This window comes from Vicia villosa, unplaced genomic scaffold (genome assembly GCF_029867415.1).
Source record: "Vicia villosa cultivar HV-30 ecotype Madison, WI unplaced genomic scaffold, Vvil1.0 ctg.003387F_1_1, whole genome shotgun sequence".
NCBI classification, from domain to species: domain Eukaryota; kingdom Viridiplantae; phylum Streptophyta; class Magnoliopsida; order Fabales; family Fabaceae; genus Vicia; species Vicia villosa.
Genome location: NW_026706193.1, coordinates 228,826 through 243,626, shown reverse-complemented (window position 1 = coordinate 243,626; position 14,801 = coordinate 228,826). Strand labels below are relative to the sequence as shown.

Here is a 14,801-nt window from a genome sequence, read left to right as displayed (position 1 = left end):
TATTTTGTCAAAATATAAATGAATAATATTTTAATTTTTATAATATATGAATTAAAATAAATATCATATAAAGAATATGATAAAATATACACATAATACTAACACTAGCTGATTTCTCTAAAAAATTAACGAAATATATATTAGTTACTATGATTTTGTATCATAATGCGGTTTGGTTTGGTTTGCAAATTACAAACCGCAAATCGAACAGAACCGCGTGGTTCCGTTAAAAATAGCTCAAACACATCCGAATCAAATGTGGTTTTTTGCGATTTCAGTTTGGTTCGATTTAGTTTTGCAGTTTTCAATTGGGATGGTTCGGTTTTGAACACCCCTACATTATAGTAGTATCTTCAAAAGTTGTTGCATAGTATACGCTCAGCATTGAAAAATTCTCTATTAAATGTATATTTTGGACGGTTTGTTTCTGGATTATAATGTATATCAAATTTTATTATAATTATAGGGATATGATTGATTTTTTCAAAGTTTATTAAAATTATAGGGATATGGTTGTGTTCTGGTGTGAAAATCAGACTCCGTGGAGCTTGCCCTTAGAGGTGAGGGAAGCTTAGGGACTGGATGGCTTTGTGACTGACTTTGAGGATTTGGAAGCAGTTGGCTAGGCACTTTGTTCCAAGAGAGAGCCTGGCTTATCCCTCTTGCAAGAGTCCCTGTGTAAGTCTTATCAAGTGATGGATCCGGTAGTGGATCTCTGAGATCCTGAGGCCTATTTATAGTGTAGGCCTTTAACTCATACTAAATAGCTGTGATTAATGGCCATGTAACCGTCCATTAATCACTTGTAACGTCTGTAACCGCGTCTTAATGACCTTGTAACGCTTGTAACCTCCTCATCAATGGTTTGTAACCACCACCTAATGAGTTTTGGGTCTATGCCCAGAGACTTATGGGATGTATAGCCGGCTTCCGATTATGTACTTGTCTTTTGCCTATATGCAGTTCTCGACTGAATTTCATGTTTACCGGGTATGGTATAGTGCTCGACTATATGTGTATTCATACTACAGGTCGCGTCCTCATAAATATCCCGAGTATGGAACAGGTTGATATTTTCAATATTAGTTTATGATATTTACAATATACAAAGGAACCAAAAATCTTAATGTGTTTTCTACTACTATAAAATAGACCTTTCGAAACACAATATTACAGCGGCCTTCATGTTAACCATGGTAATAAATCATTTTTTGACGCCTTTTTTTATATTTACTAAAAGACATTTCACTACGGTCAAAGTTAAAAACTGTAGTAAAATGTACCAGGAGTAACAGGGTTCGAATCCCAGCTCCAACAATTTTCCATTTATCATTATAAAATGGGATTTTAATTGTATATCGCCATAGTTCTTTTAATCAACCGTGATGTAAAGTTTAATCATTTCATCATGGTTTATCTTACCAACTGTGATGAAAGGTGATACTTATTTATATATAAGTGAAATTATCGTTGGCTCCGTACGTAACAACTGTTTCTCTCAATAGAAACCCATAACATCTATTTCACTCTTCTCTTTCAAAATAAAACCCTAACATCAAAGTCACTCGTCTCACCCATATTTAAACCCCAAACTTATTTACCAAATCATCTTCTTCAAACCTATGGCTACCTTACAAGTTCGTCTTCTCCAAACTTATGCAACAATTTCTTTTATGTTTCAAAATCTTTTTATCTATTATAGTTTAGGTTTCAATTGGTTATCTTATAATGTTTTCACTTGCTTTTGTGTATGTTTATGTTTCTGCTTGTTTTGGCTTGTAGGTACGGATGGGTGAATAAAAAATTAACGATGAAGACGCTAAAGTGAGCACTACGAACTTGTGTGAAAGACCAAGGATGACATCCATTCAAAATTAGCTCTGTTTCAAAGCTCTCAATTCCGCCTCATCCTTTTTTCCTTTCATTTTTGAATGCCACTATGGAACAGGTACGTTTCTGAAACATTTTATGAGTTGATATTGTTATTGTTACCTATAAAAGTTGTATGTTGTTTAAGGTTTGTTGTTGAAGAAATTTGTTGCTAATATTTGTTTAAGATGGGTTTATTATATCTTACTTGGTTTGAGTATTTTTCCAACACCTTACCGAATATATAACTTTTTGAATTGCATTAAAATATTATAATTTGATAGTGTTAGCTGGAAATTTCGACCATTGGTTGAAGTTGATTTAAGGATGTCACGCTTTAAACAAATTGGCATGAAGTATGGCTTCATAAAGCTATATTGAGTTTATTCTTGTAAGAGAAATTAATATGTCGAAGTAAAATCCAAAATCAAGTGTATAATAGAGATATTTACAGAATATTGAGAAGTATGCTTCGACAGCTACGTTGGATGACTTCAAGGCTTCGAGCGGGAAAGTTTGAAATTTGAACTGGTTCGTTTTCGCCAGAAAGACGCGTGGGATCATCAGAGGATTATATCATTTGAAATATCGAACGTGGCGCACATCCATGTAGAGACCGTTAGGGTCGAATTATTATAAATAGGAGTCTTAGATGTTAGGATTCGTGTTTTACATTGTATACAATAAATCACTCAAATACTCGAAGTATCGGAGCGAGAGAGGAGAGTTTGCTGATTATGTATGTATAAGAACACCATTACTTTTGTTTAAATTCATTTTCATATTTATCAATACAATTTAATCTTATTGTCTTTTACTTTCTTTCATTTTAAGTCAAGACCTTTTAGATTTCTGTCGAACCTTTACATTTTTGTACTTTGCATTCCTGCAAATATTTAAATCCAAACCTTTATATTTAATTTAGAATTCATAGTCAAAGTTTAGTTTTTTTCCTTAGATAGTAATACCTTCTTTTCTAGAGAAACCTTGTTTACATTCATAAGTCAAAATGATGTTCAATTTTGAATCAAACTGCAAGAATACTAAAACTTAAGACACATGTCCTAGGATCAATCTAGTCGATCCTATAAGTTACCAAATTATAAAGTTTGGAAGACTAGCGGTTGTTTTTCAGAAATCCCTGATAAACAAATTGTTATAGTCATCTACAAGTTGTTATTGTTCGTCTTTAGTAAAAATTCACCAAAGCGTTGTATGAACCTTAGAAGTGGTAAGATAGCCAATAGTTATCAACCAATACCTAAAATAAAATATAACAAAAGGATGGTTAATACTACCAATACTATGGGGGAACAAAATCCTCCACAGGGATCAGGTATCGTTGTTGCAAGTTCGACAGATGCGTCAACTAAAATCCCTGGCTCCCAGGCCATTCATACATCCACATGATCTATGGCCACGAATAATTCTATACCTTCATCCACAGGGTCTATGCCCATAAACAGTTCGACCATAGTGCCTCTTGTTGTAAGTACAACAGATATCCCGTTAAATACTCAAGGTGGTCCTATTTTGACATATCTTGGAAACCAAAATTCTATTACCCCTAGACCACCAGGATTCGAAAGTCAAAGGTCTTGGTGGGAGCAACCTTATGGGATGCAAACCTCTTTTATGTCAAGATTACATAATAGTACATCCATATATACACAGCCTAATGGGACCACTTTTTCACCAATACAGAATTATAGTTTTGGTATGAATAATGCGGGTTGAAATTCCCATAATCAAAGTTTTTTGCCCATGTTAACAACAAATAATCAGGCAGCATTTAGGCAACAAATGGACGCTAGTAACCATGACATGGTAGGAGTACTTGCCCGTGAGATGAACACCATTTTCTCCCCTTTGATCTAGAATGTGAATAGGACAAACCAAGAAAATACCCAATCCTATCAACAGATGTCAGCGCAAATGGCGCGCATAACAGATTTCTTTGGGGCCCCCCTAAGTACCTGTTCGACGTAGGAAAAACCAGGTAGAAATCCATGAAGAAGAACCAACCATTATTCAGGTTCGACCACCCAGACAAGTGTTTGTCGAAAGGGACATGGGGGCAAGGTTAGAACAATAGGAGATTCGATAAGAGATCCCTGGGGAACAACCTAGGAGGGTAGTAATGGTTAACAGGGATCAAAATGCAGACGAAGTGATCCATAGAGTTAGGCAAGATAATATGTTGGTTGAAAATAATTTAATCACCATGATTGAAAGAATCATGGCTCAAACTGGACTAAACACAGGGCTTTAACGGCCAAATTACACATCTGTATTGACAGATTTTATTCTACAAACTGAGTTACCAAGGGGTTGTAAAGTCCCCAAATTCACAAAGTTCTCAGGAGGTACTAGCGAATCAATTGTCGAACATGTAGCCAGGTATCTGATTGAGGCAGGAGATTTGGCGAATAGTGAAAACTTAAGGATAAAATATTTTCCTAGTTCATTAACAAAGAATTCATTTACATGGTTCACTACGTTGCCACCAAATTCTATAGATGCATGGCCTCGTCTAGAAAGATTGTTCCATGAGCAATTCTACATGGGGCTGACTAAAATAAGTCTTAAGGAATTGGCCAGCATTAAAAGAAAGTTTACTGAACCTATAGATGATTATTTGAATAGGTTCTGTTTATTAAAATCTAGATGTTATACGGTAGTGCCTGAACATGAACTAGTCGAAATGGTCGCTGGAGGGCTAGATTATTCTATTAGAAAGAAATTAGATACTCAATATCTAAGAGATATGGCCCAATTAGCAGATAGAGTTTGACAGGTCAAACGATTAAAAGCTGGAAAGGCCATAGCAAATAAGAGTTATAAATAAGAAAGGGTAGCTTATGTTGAAGCCGAAGAGGAAGAACTAGAGATCTTCAATGACCCATATGATTTTGAGGAATTCGAAGTAGATTTGGCTGAATTAAAAGAAGCACCCCCATACTCTTGCAAAATGCTCACACCATCAAATGGCAGGAATCCTGTCGAAGTTGAAAAGAATAATAAATTCCCTAAGAAGACCTACACATTTGATGTTACCAAATGTGATGAGATCTTTGATTTATTGGTAAAAGATGGTCAAATGATAGTGCCTCCTAACACCAAAATTCCTCCGTTAGAACAGCGGAAGAAAAGAGGCTTTTGTAAATATCATAGTTTTCTGGGCCATAAAACTTCACAATGTTTTCTTTTCAGTGATCTTATCCAGAATGCTATTAAAGATGGATGTTTGAAGTTTGCTGATAAAGTCAAAAGCCATATGAAGGTCAACACTGATCCCCTTCATGTTGCAGACACTAACTACACCGAACATGTAGAGATCAACATGGTGGAAATGGTCGAGGCCAAAGACAGTGAAGCCAAAGAAGTTGAAGGATTTATTTTAGTTGGAAAGCAGACTACTAAAAGCCTAACTAACAAATTTTCCTTCGACACTTCTATCGAAGGTTTGTCTGCAAGAGATGTTGAACCAAAGTCTACTGAAGGCCTTGTAGGAGAAATAACTGAGGCTACTGAAGGCCTTAGGGTGAAGTTTGAGAAGGTAAGGATTGCTGAAGGTCCTGCCTTAGGAGTTAACATGGTAGATCTAAACCAACCTACGCCAAAAATGGAAGAAGTAGAAAGGTGTCTTAGATTGGAGAAAGAGAAGATGAGTTGTGGCTACCCAAAAGGTAATGACAGTCTGCATGAATATTTGTGGAGATGCCACAAGAAGAACTCTGAAATGCTGGTGTGCCCCAGATGCAACATTGTTCTGAATTGAAGGGTTGCTAAAGCCTATGAGAGAAATCAACGTACTAAGACCCAAGGCAATTAGAGACAAGAGAGCCAACTGATGAAAGTCTACCCAAGGACAGGGGAAAGTCTTCTAGGTTTCCTGGTGCGCTGCTACAAGGCTGAAACAGAATGTCTGATCTGTCCTAGATGTGGGGCAGTATATGATAGGGAAATAGTTGAAACATTCGAAAGGATTCCTTTCACTGATGGATGGGACCACCGAGGAGGTAACCCCGACATGTATATTTTCGACAAAAGGGGGATTCCTATGAGGCAAGATATCCCCTATCCCAAGGCAAGGAAAGTCACCTTGAAACTCCTTATTGAAGAGAATTGGCGTCGAAGGACATGGGAGAGTCTAGTAGTAGCAAGTTCCCTTTCAGGGCTGCGAGCTCAGGTAAACCACTTGTGGTTCAAATGTTGTTTACTTCAGAAAAACAGGTTATTAGTGGGAAGGTGCAGGGAAACCCAATAAAAGAATAAGAGATGCTGGCTGATGATTTTGAGTTTGACGGAGTTTCATCTATGAATATAAATTGCAATGTAGTATCAGTTTTGCCTCATGAATATAACCAGGAAACATAAATAGAAGACTACGAGGAAGCTGATGAGGAAGAAATTACGAAACACAGGCTAGTTTATTATTATGTTCTCAACAATGAAGTTGTCGAGGAACAACACGCGTTCTTCGAAAAGCCTGACCAAGGCATGAAAGGGCACCTGGAACCCTTGTATATTAGAGCCAGGGTCGTATGGATAAATAAAGTTCCGGTATATGGGGGAGCATCTGTTAATTTAATGCCCAAGTTTATGCTAAAGAGGATTGGCATGTTCGACACAGATGTGAAACCACACGACATGGTCCTTTCAAATTATGAAGGAAAGATTAGGCACACCTTGGGAGTAATACAAGTGAATTTGACAGTTGGTTCAATCACAAGGCCAACAATGTTCATGGTTATCCCAGCAAAGGCAAACTATAATATTTTTCTTGGTAGAGAGTGGATACATGGGATAGGAGTTGTCCCTTCAACCATGCATCAAAGGCTGTCTATCTGGAGAGAGGATGGCACAGTGGAGAGTATTGAAGTGGACCAGAGCTACTACATGGTAGAAGTAAATCAAGTTTATAGGAGAAACTTTGACAGAAACTTGGCCAACCTAGGGCCATGTCATCCAGCAGAAGATGCTTACTCACCTAGCAAGAGTTCCCTTTATTACTTGACTCTCCACCCAAATGGTTTTCAATGGAACAAGGAAATTATGGGAGAAGAAGAGGATGTTGAAGGATCATCTGAGATACGGCCAACTGGCTGGGACGAAGACATCGATTATGTATGAGTCTTCATTCTTCGAAAAGATTTTGGCTTATGTGGTCGAGAACAAAAGAAAAGTGGCTCTCGAAGCCGAAGTGGCAAACATGCCTGTCGAAGCCACAAGTGACAGATTACATACAGCAGGACCTGGAGAGCATCTCATTCCAAAACCTCTTGACGAACAGGTACCATTCGAACAAATGGGCCAGAGGTTAGATGCTATCTATGATGAGGAGCCTCTGGGGTTCGAAAAAATCCAGTGGCGTCGAGCGCAAAGATGCTAGCACAAGACCCCCTTGAAGAAATAGATCTTGGAGATGGGAACTTGAAAAGAGTCACATACATCAGCGCTAAACTGGAGCCAAAGGTAAAAGCAAAAGTCATTGAGTTGCTGAAAGAAAATAAAGATTGCTTCGCCTAGGATTATCACTGTTGTGTGATTGAAAGGAAGTGAGAAGGGTCTCATATCTAGGAGAATCTTAGTTAGAAATATCACGGGTAGTGATCAGGTGCAAAGTTTGTAAAACTAGAGGTTGTTTAGAACTTCAAACTAATACTATTATAGCAAATTTCATTCCTGGTTTTGATGCTCCCATATGTAGGTGACGTTGCATCGAACTGGGTTAACAATTGACATGTGTTATTTACTTAATGCAACATACTTTAAATTGTTAATTATTACTGGTGTTGTTACGATGTCGTGACATTTCATTCAATTTTCTAAAAGTCCTGACATCGTATATGACATATGTTTTCTAAGTGTCAGAATTTCACAAACATACACTAAGAATCTTTCTAATTATAAAGCCAGATTTGAGAAAAAGTAACAAGGAGGCCGATTCAAATCAGCAAAAAAATATATAAATTTATGTTAATAAATCTGAATAGACAAAAATAATCATTCCATAAATCTGAATAGACAAAAATAAGATGTGTTGGGTGGAAAGAATAAAAATATTTTAATCGGAAGGATTTGTTTTTATTCGTAACCTCACACTCTCTTAATTTAGAGAAACTTAACATTTTTATTAGAGAATTTTAGAAGGCTTGAACAAATTGTTCCAATATAATTTTTGTTTTTATAATATTTAAAAATTAAAAATAAATTAATAAAAATTATTTTATCATTCTAAAAAAAAAATTAAAAAAAAAATACTGAAAATTTCTCTATTTAAAAAAACAAATTGAAAGCCCTCCTTCTTCACCCTTCCTAACTCCATATCAAAGGATTCAAAGCCTAAATGAATTGTATTTTATTTGGTTGTGGATAGATCTGTAAGCAATCTATAAGCGTCCAATAACGCAACTGACAATGACGAGTTGTCTGTTTCAATTGAATTTGTAATTTTGTGTGCGGAAAGAAAGTTGCAAACTAATTTCCCAAGATTCCCCGATTATTGAAAAACCTAACTTTACCAATTATTTTTTCAACCAAATCAAATCAAACTTAAATAAAAAATTCTCACTTTTACATAGTCAAACATATTTTTAAGAATAAAACTTAATTAATATTCATATCAGAATCAAAACAAAAACAACTTCACAGGCCATTGAAATGACGATTAGATACAAATTTTAAATTTTTTTTTTTTAAAAATTTTGATATTCAGCTTTACGATTGATTAATCTCATCTCATAAAATCAAGATCGACTAATTCGAGAGAACCAACTCCATCGACTAATTCGAGAGAACAAACTCCACCGTCTATCAGCAGAGGCCAGCTTCTAAAGACCCAAACATCAATCACTAAACAAACCTTTCAGATTTAAAAGAAAAACAAGTTGAACATTTTGGAAAAGGTGAAATTCAAAAGTTAAATTAGAATCAATTCTAACATCTAAACACATCAAAATCAATTCTCTTATCCATCAAGAATAAATTTTTAGTGCTTCAATATTGTACAACGAACATGCCAGCTTCAAAACAAAGCCAAAAACTGATCAGCCATGAAATTGAAATTGAAAAATGAGTAAACTGCAATTTAAAGAAAAAACGAATAGATCATCACCATCCATACTAATATTAATATCAAAATAAAATCATAACAATAACATAATAAACCCTCAAGGAGTATCAATCCTCCAAAGAAGAACCTACCAAATGTAAAGCGCCTAAAAAACTCAATCAAAACAAGAAAAATTAGGGTTTTGAAATTGAACACTAGATCTAATGGAACAATCTCCATTTGTAATCCCAATCACATTCAGTAACCTGAAACACATTACTCAAAGAACTTCCATTCCCCGATTTCAGAGGAATCTGCAAATCACAACGAACCTTAGGTTTCGCTTTCCCCGACTTAAACAACCCCAATTTAAACCTCACATTCATCAAAATCTTCACATCAATTCCATAAACTCCACTCTCCTTCTCTTTGTCGAAATCCGAAACCTGATCTGAACTCAACAGAATCACTTGTTCACCTTTGAAAACAGGATTCAAGAAATTCGTACTCTTATGATGCTGAAAGAATCCCCCTAGCGTTTGATTCCCAAACGCAACATCTTTATAAAACGCAACCGTTTCGATGCTATCGTAATAGACTCCGACTCTTCGGTTAGGGTTTCGGATGGTGATGTTGACGGCGAGATCGTAGTTGAGAGTGTTGTTTTTGGTGAAATTGAACTGAGAAAGGGAAGCATCGGTGGCGGTGAAGTGGATAACGTTAGGACGGACGATGAGCCAGGCGAGGAAGCCGAGGATGACGGCAATGATGATGATTGTGGTTAGGATTTTGCAGATGATGCTTAGGATGCAGTTGAAGATGCAGCCGCAACAGCCGCGGAAGCAGCCGCAGAGGCAGCTGCAGAAGCCGCAGGAGGAGTCGTTGCGGTGGCGACGGTGGGGTTGCGGCGGAGGGATGGAAGGGCCGTAGTAAGCGCCGTTGAGTTGATTTGACATGATTGAAGAGATTGAAGAGAAAAGCGATTATTTCAAAACGTTGGTAGAGTGAATTATTTATGTGAAAATTGAAAATTTTATATTGAAATATATTAAACGGAAAAAGGGTATATAAGGAATTTCGGTTATTTTGTTGTAACGTTAGTGCTGTAATGTAGTGCGAAACGGAGTAACTAGATATGGTAGAACGTGTTGAGAATCGGAATGGATTTAACAGAATAAGCGCGTTAAGTGATAAATTTCAACTGAATACGAAACCACTTACTATATTTTTAGAGAAGAAAGAGGTAAAAGCGTGTTAGTTTTTAAAACAGATTTTGGATTATTTTGTTAAGATCTTAGGGGTTAAGAGAATAATGGGTTAATTAATTACAGTATGGTTTATAATAATAATCAAATTAATCAATCGTGGTTTTAAGCGTTATTGGCTATTGGGTTGGACCAATATTTGTGATGCAGAGAATGCAGAGGGATATAGATAGGGTCAAGGGAGTCATAAAAATACTTATAATAATAATAATTAGAATTTAATTTAATACTATATACAAGATTCGAATTGACCAATATGATGTAAACGTTCTTCAAGAGGACAAAAAGATTAATATAATAATATCTATATGCTTTTTAATGACTTTTTTTTTAATTATTTTCAAAATATCTAAAAACAATTAAAAAAGAAAACAAGATTAATTTCTATGTTTTCTTTTTCTATATGTTAAGTGTGTAATTTTATTTACAAATAAATTAAATTAAATTATACAATGTAGTTGTTTAAATTTTCACGTAAATTGTCTAAATTCAATTTTTCATTTTTATTAATATATTATTTTTCTAATGTGTATACTTAGTCGTTAAGTAATCTCATTTTTAAAATTTGTTAAGAAAATTAATTTTATTATTTTATAAAAAAAATTAATCAGCTCTATAAATTTTTATTAATTATTTGTTTATTTCTATTAAAAAAGACTTAAGTCATTTCATTAATAACAATATTTATGTTTTTTTTTTTTAAACAAATCAATTTGAATTAGAGGTAAAAAAAAAGCCTAGCACAAGAAAGGCTAGCTACAATATAAAGGAGTAAAGATCCTCTCCATTTCTCAAAAGAAATGGAGATGTCCATTACTATGGTTTTGATGTATAAATATGTACTTAATATTACAATTTTTAGAAATGCGTATCAATATATCTTTTATTTACACTAAAACTATAGTAATTGACACCTCTAAGAAATGGAGAGGATCCTTATTCAATATAAAGTACAAAGCAGAAAACGTCACCTGTTACACATACACCCAAACAATATGATGAAGCCACCAAATCTAAACTTACCGAATTCTCCAACTGCCAATACAATCCCAAGCAGACTACAAAACTTAAAAGACCATTGAAAAATCTCCCTGTACATCAGAAAAACAATGAAAAACAATTGCCATAAGTGAACTTTATGGACACGACTATCCGATACAAACAAATATACTCCTGCAATAAAACAAAACAAGCAGACAATCACACTGTGTTTACGGTGGAAATTCGTAAACAAGCGCTAGTCCTCCAAAAAAGTTATTATTCTGGTTGCTCGCAAGATCGACTAGATTGATCCTAGGACATAGTCTAAGTTTCGAGATTTTGATGTTTGTGTTGTGTTTATTCTTTGTTTATTCGTGGTTAATTTGTAAGTAAAAAGGAAATGTGTTTTAAAGGTGTAAAATAAAATACAGAAATGATAAAAGGTTTTGAATTTGAAAGGCAAAGAAAGTAAAAGGAATTTTAATGAAGATAAAGGTAACCTGGTAAAAGACTTTGTAATTCGATTGAAAATAAATGGTAACTCATACGTACATTTCTCAACACTCATTTCTCGATACACTTTGATACTTTGAGTATGATTGAGTTTTTGTACAGATTTGAACACACTAAAATCTAACGCTAAGATTCTAATATATACTAATTCGACCCTAACGGCCTTTTCCTAATGGAATGCCACATTTCTCGCTTGCATGCTCTTTGAACTCTAAGGCCTCCACGCGTCCTTATTGGACAAAAAATCATTTAAATTTGAACCTTCTTTCGTTCGAGGCATCAAACTCAACCAACGTGGTCGTCGAAGCTTGTTCTCTACAAAGCTCCAAAATAATCTAAGTCTTTATCTTCATCTTCGAGGATATATTCTTCGATGGCACTTTGACAAGATAAAAACCTTTTTCAAACACTTGATACTTTGAATAGCCTTTATAAGCTGGACTTCATATTTCTTTTTGAAATATCTTCTCTTCGATACTCTTTACTTTGTCCGTTGAAATTCCCAGCTAATAAATTTCCCCAAATAAATGTCTATTTCGAAAATCTTGTAGCAATGGGCATTTCTTGCGAACTTCCAATTTTGACGCGTGGACCTTTCAAAGTCCTTTCAAACATGATGTCATGGTCATAATGACCAAATCTCTAAATGTCTCATTGAGACGAGTAGGAATATGCACAATGATCACCCCTATTATCTAGGAGTAAGGTGGTAAACTGTGTAATCGTCTGCACCTCTTCCCACATTTTTACATCTTTCCCACTATCTTCTCATAATTAAATTCTACAGAAGCACAATTGTTGATTTTTCTTTCTATAAATACCATAATTGATTTATTTGAAAACTTTTCCAAACCTTCTGCATTCTCGGTCATCAAATTCTCTCTATTCTTCTCCACCAAACAAAACAGAAACTTCATCATCTTCCTAAATCTCTCAACAATGGCACCAAATGATTCTAAAGCCCATAAACAACAACAAGCATAGGAACTTATTCAACCTATCTTGAAGATTTCTCAGCCAACATTGGTGGGGAATCAAGAATTTATTCCAGAGCCTCCTCTCCTTGAGGAAAAACAAAGAATCTATGCTTCTCAAGTACTCATTCCCCAAACAATTTATGGAGAAACACATGCTTTTATGGGTCTAATTACTAACCCTACTGTAAATACTAGTCTTCTTTATGTGTTTTTTCCTGAGTACCATAGAACTAGGCCTCTAGCTAGTAAGAAAAAGTTAGATGATAAAGGAAAACCTGTGATCGCCACAACCCCTAAAACCCAGAAAAATTAAGCGACGTCTTCGCATGAAGCTTTGATTATGTATGAATTTCTAAATCTAGAATAAATGACTAATACTTTTAAAGTGTTTCGATCCATACCCTTAGCTAAGGACCCTGAGCCTTATTATGCTTGGTTGCAAAAGGTTAAGGCAAAGAAGTCTCTGTAAGGGCAATACACCTGTACCCATGTTTTAATGATGTCAAAACCTCATATTGATGTATGGGTTCATGAAAAACTTTGCTAGAGATTGGAAATCAGGAGCAAACCTCAAGAAATAGGTGTTTATGAAAATGCCTATAACATGCGTCGACTCTTGAATTGTCTGTGTCGACTCATGGAGCAAGCTTAAGCATTGCATCACCCTCGGAATAGCTCATGCCGACCCAATGGTCGGCTAAAAACTGGAAGAATGGAAATTTTAGTATGCGTCGACGTATGTCTTGCTATGTTCGATGCATGGCAACATCAAACATCCTTTCACCAACTTCGGGAGCGCTCACGCTGACCTCTGTGGTCGAATCACACTGGGAGTAAAAATTTCCTCAATTTGCATTGACGCATGCCCTTACAACGGTCGATGCATGGTGTAAGAAATTTGTCTCTTATCTGCCTCGGGAGAGCTCGCGCCGACTGGGCATTCTGTGACGGTCGAGCGCTCGCTGCTTATGACCAATTTTCTACTACACGTTATTCTCTTGAGCTGAGAGTTAACACATATATACACATTTATGTCATTTTTCATATCTAACCAGAAAAAGTGAAAGAAATACACATTGTGCTCTTCATTTTCAATCATTCAAGCTTTCATCAGTAACTACACACAATAATTCTTGTTGATCATAGTGCACTGATGGATTGATAACGTTCAAACTGAAGATAGAGATTCAGATTTGGGTTGAGCAAATTGTGGGTTTTTTCTTGGATAAAACCATTGGGGTTTTCTCCTCCAAGATCTTGGAGATTTGAGGGTTTTTGCACAAGTCTTTGCTTCATCTAATTCAGCCGAGTGAAGGGATTGAGAAACCGTGGGTTTCTTAATCGAGTCGTGGTAACCGGAGGATTGTGAAGAAATATTGATGTCATAATTCTTGCAATCAAAATCATCGGAGTGAAAGGTTTGCGGAACGTTGAGTGCGTGCAAACAAGTAACGTTAATTGGAGGTTTGTTTGAAGTATTTGACATACTTGGTTCAGCTTGAATCAAGGGAAGAGAAGAGTATTAGATCAATTTTCTGCAATTGTAAATTGGGTATTGGTAACTATTCTTCTCTTGTAAACACTTTGCAACTTAATAGCATATATCCTAATTCTAGATTTTAGAATTAGGGGCAGACGTACCCTACGCGAGGACGACAAGGGGAACTGCCTAATTTGTGTGATTTTGAACTGTTTGAACTTGTTCTATTTTGCACACCAAGTATTTGACGAATTAACAGCCACACAAATTATAGTAGTTACCTTAACCAGATTATTGGAAGTAATAGGTACTCAGTGACATTGTTTAAGCGCTTGATAATATTAAATAAAGTATTGATCGTGTTTCATCAATTTTAATCCATTCGGTTTTGCATATCCGGTGATTCCAATAACAGATCGTTTTAGACGAATTTGAATCCGGGTGCTTTCGCTTACATTTGAAAAAGCGCAAAAAATAAACAAGGGATATGTTCAACCCCTCCTTCTAGATCCGTCCTATCGTCTAACAAGTGGTATCACGAGTGCCAGTTTATTTAGTGCTTCGCATATAACTTTTTAGAAAATGGAGAACGATCCAAAAGGGGCGTACAATAGAGCGCCTGGTTTCACCGGTGAAAACTATAGTTATTGGAAAGATTG

General features: G+C 35.6%; 1 protein-coding gene across 1 annotated transcript; it reads right to left on the bottom strand.

The window, feature by feature from the left end:
- Positions 1–8,976: 8,976 nt before the first annotated feature.
- On the bottom strand, positions 8,977–10,211 carry LOC131640907 (NDR1/HIN1-like protein 3). Its single transcript, XM_058911267.1, has one exon. It carries the CDS (start codon positions 9,880–9,882, stop codon positions 9,148–9,150), a length of 735 nt encoding a protein of 244 aa, XP_058767250.1. The 5' UTR covers positions 9,883–10,211; the 3' UTR covers positions 8,977–9,147.
- Positions 10,212–14,801: the final 4,590 nt, after the last annotated feature.

Excerpts from the sequence above, each read along its gene's own strand:
- LOC131640907 (XM_058911267.1), bottom strand. The coding sequence starts at position 9,882 with ATGTCAAATCAACTCAACGGCGCTTACTACGGCCCTTCCATCCCTCCG.